We start from the raw sequence: 2,852 nt of genomic DNA, 5'->3' as shown, positions 1-2,852 counted from the left end.
TGAACTCTCGTTCTTAAAGGCCTCCCACTATCCAACTATCCCTTTACCTGTGAATAACCTGTGAAAGTTCCTGTCTAATACCGTCAAACTCAGCCTTACTCCAGTTCAGAACTCTAACTTTTTGATCAGTTCTATCCTTTTCCATAACTGTTTTAACACGAATAGAAATTCCAATCACACAGGCCAAAGTGCTCCCACGCCTCAGTCACTTTCCCTGTCTTCTTTCCTAACGGAATAATACCATGAGCTGGGATCATAATAGTTTGTGTGGGAGAGCAGAGTGTAGGTAGAGGATCAGCAAGGATCTTACTAAATGGGGAAAGGGGTTTGAGTGACCGAATGGACTCCACCGGTTTATGAACGAACCCTGTGTGTGTGAGAGTGTGTGTGTGTGTGTGTGTCTGTGTGTGTGTGTGTGTCTGTGTGTGTGTGTGTCTGTGTGTGCCTGTGTGTGTGTGTCTGTGTGTGTGTGTGTGTGTCTGTGTGTGTGTGTGTGTGTGTCTGTGTGTGTGTGTGTCTGTGTGTGTGTGTGTGTGTCTGTGTGTGTGTGTGTGTGTGTCTGTGTGTGTGTGTGTCTGTGTGTGTGTGTGTGTGTCTGTGTGTGTGTGTCTGTGTGTGTGTGTGTCTATGTGTGTGTGTGTCTGTGTGAGTGTGTGTGTGTGTGTCTGTGTGTGTGTGTCTGTGTGTGTGTGTGTGTGTCTGTGTGAGTGTGTGTGTGTGTGTCTGTGTGTGTGTGTGTCTGTGTGTGTGTGTGTGTGTCTGTGTGTGTGTGAGTGTGTCTGTGTGGGTGTGTGTCTGTGTGTATGTGTGTGTGTGTGTGTGAGTGTGTCTGTGTGGGTGTTTGTGAGTGTGTGTGTGTGTGTGTGTCTGTCTGCCTGTGTGAGTGTTTGTGTGTGTGTCTGTGTGTGTGTTTGTGGGTGAATGTGTGTGTGTGTCTGTCTGTGTGTGTGTGTGTTTTTGTGTGTGTGTGTCTGTGTGTGTTTGTGAGTGTCTGTGTGTCTCTGTGTGTGTCTGTGTGTGTGAGTTTGTGTGTGTGTGTCTGTGTGTGTTTGTGAGTGTGTGTGTCTGTGTGTGTGTCTGCCTGTGTGTGTGTCTGTGTGTGTGTGTGTGTGTCTGTGTGTGTGTGAGTGTGTCTGTGTGGGTGTGTGTCTGTGTGTATGTGTGTGTGTGTGTGTGAGTGTGTCTGTGTGGGTGTTTGTGAGTGTGTGTGTGTGTGTGTGTCTGTCTGCCTGTGTGAGTGTTTGTGTGTGTGTCTGTGTGTGTGTTTGTGGGTGAATGTGTGTGTGTGTCTGTCTGTGTGTGTGTGTGTTTTTGTGTGTGTGTGTCTGTGTGTGTTTGTGAGTGTCTGTGTGTCTCTGTGTGTGTCTGTGTGTGTGAGTTTGTGTGTGTGTGTCTGTGTGTGTTTGTGAGTGTGTGTGTCTGTGTGTGTGTCTGCCTGTGTGTGTGTCTGTGTGTGTGTGTGTGTGTGTGTGTGTCTGTGTGTGTGTGTGTCTGTGTGTGTGTGTCTGTGTGTGTTTGTGTGTATGTCTGTGTGTATGTCTGTGTGTATGTGTCTGTGTGTCTGTGTGTGTCTGTGTGTGTGTGTCTGTGTGTGTGTGTCTGTCTGTGTGTATGTGTGTGTGTCTGTGTGTGTGTCTATGTGTGTGTCTGTGTGTGTGTCTGTCTGTCTGTGTGTGTCTGTGTGTGGGTGAGGTACTGACCGTCCCCTGTTCTTTTTCAGGTCGGAGAGTGTGTGCTGGTGAGGCACTGGCTAAAGTGGAGCTTTTCCTGTTCTTCACCACCCTGCTGCAGAAGTTCCACTTCCAGGCCCCACCAGGGGTGACCGACCTGGACACTAGCCCGAGATTTGGCTTAGTGTCCAACCCGAAACCCCACCAGGTTTGTGCTGTGTCTCGCTGAAGGGACCCAGCGACAGGCCCAGTCGGTCTTTCACTGCTGGGTTTCTAAAGGTGGGATTCGATTATCCTATCTCTCCGCTGGCTGTGACACAATCGTTTACTGTTTGCACAAACCGTAATTCCATCAGCTTGTCTCCGAAACACTCTCCCGTGAATGATAACAATTCCAAGGAACATTTTCTCCAGTTATAGAAAGAAGCTGGAATCCCATCGAGAGGCGTGAGTCCACTGACCACTCAATCAATCCAACTCGTTCATTTTGAGAAAACTTTACACACGGAGCCATTGACTTCATCGGGTTATCGAAATGCTTTCAAATGGATACATTACAACTACCGAATGGTTAAGCCTTGTTCTCGAACAATAACCAGCATGTTTCACTGATTCTGAATTAGGGAGACCACGTTACGTTAGTCAGACTTCTACCCAATCACATACAAATCGTCAGGGAGCTGAAAACTCTGTCAGATTAATCTAAATATGTAATAAAGTTAATCATGGATGTGATGATTAAATATCTAATACATGTGTTCGATATCCAATTAGTGCAATGTCATTATTGGAAAATGGAACTCAAAGTTGGTGGCGTGACAGTACAGTCAGACAGCTCCTGGATATATAATCATCACCGTTTGGTGCTGCCTCATTGCTAACTACGTTATTGATCAAATAGTGAATCGCATCATGTTGCAGCTGAACAGCACATTGGGAAGGCTGCTTTTGGAATACTGCGTCCAGTTCTGATCCTCCTGCTGTTAGGAAGGATGTTGTGGAATGGTTCAGAAAAAATTAACAAGGCTGTTGCCACGGTTGGAGAGTTTGAGCAACAGACGCTGAATAGGCTGGAGCTGTTTTCTTCCGAGTGTCAGAGGCTGAGGGGGTGACCTTATGGAGGTTATAAAATCACGAGAGGCATGGATAAGGTGAGGAGGTAATGTCTCTTCCCAGGATAGG

General features: G+C 46.9%; 1 protein-coding gene across 1 annotated transcript in view; it reads left to right on the top strand.

Moving 5' to 3' along the window:
* LOC148140596 (cytochrome P450 2K1-like) overlaps window positions 1-1,899 on the top strand; it is a 37,112-nt gene extending 35,213 nt beyond the window's left edge. The window contains exon 9 of the mRNA XM_087979464.1: window positions 1,721-1,899. Within this exon, the coding sequence (XP_087835590.1) occupies window positions 1,721-1,899 (179 nt within the window). The remainder of the gene's footprint in view (window positions 1-1,720) is intronic.
* Window positions 1,900-2,852: the final 953 nt, after the last annotated feature.

Source organism: Chiloscyllium plagiosum, unplaced genomic scaffold (assembly GCF_037043375.1).
Source record: "Chiloscyllium plagiosum isolate Xiang-an unplaced genomic scaffold, Cpla_swu_hap1 HiC_scaffold_35, whole genome shotgun sequence".
Lineage (NCBI taxonomy): Eukaryota > Metazoa > Chordata > Chondrichthyes > Orectolobiformes > Hemiscylliidae > Chiloscyllium > Chiloscyllium plagiosum.
Note: the sequence above shows the minus strand (reverse complement) of the source record. Positions and strands in the feature narration are given on the sequence as shown.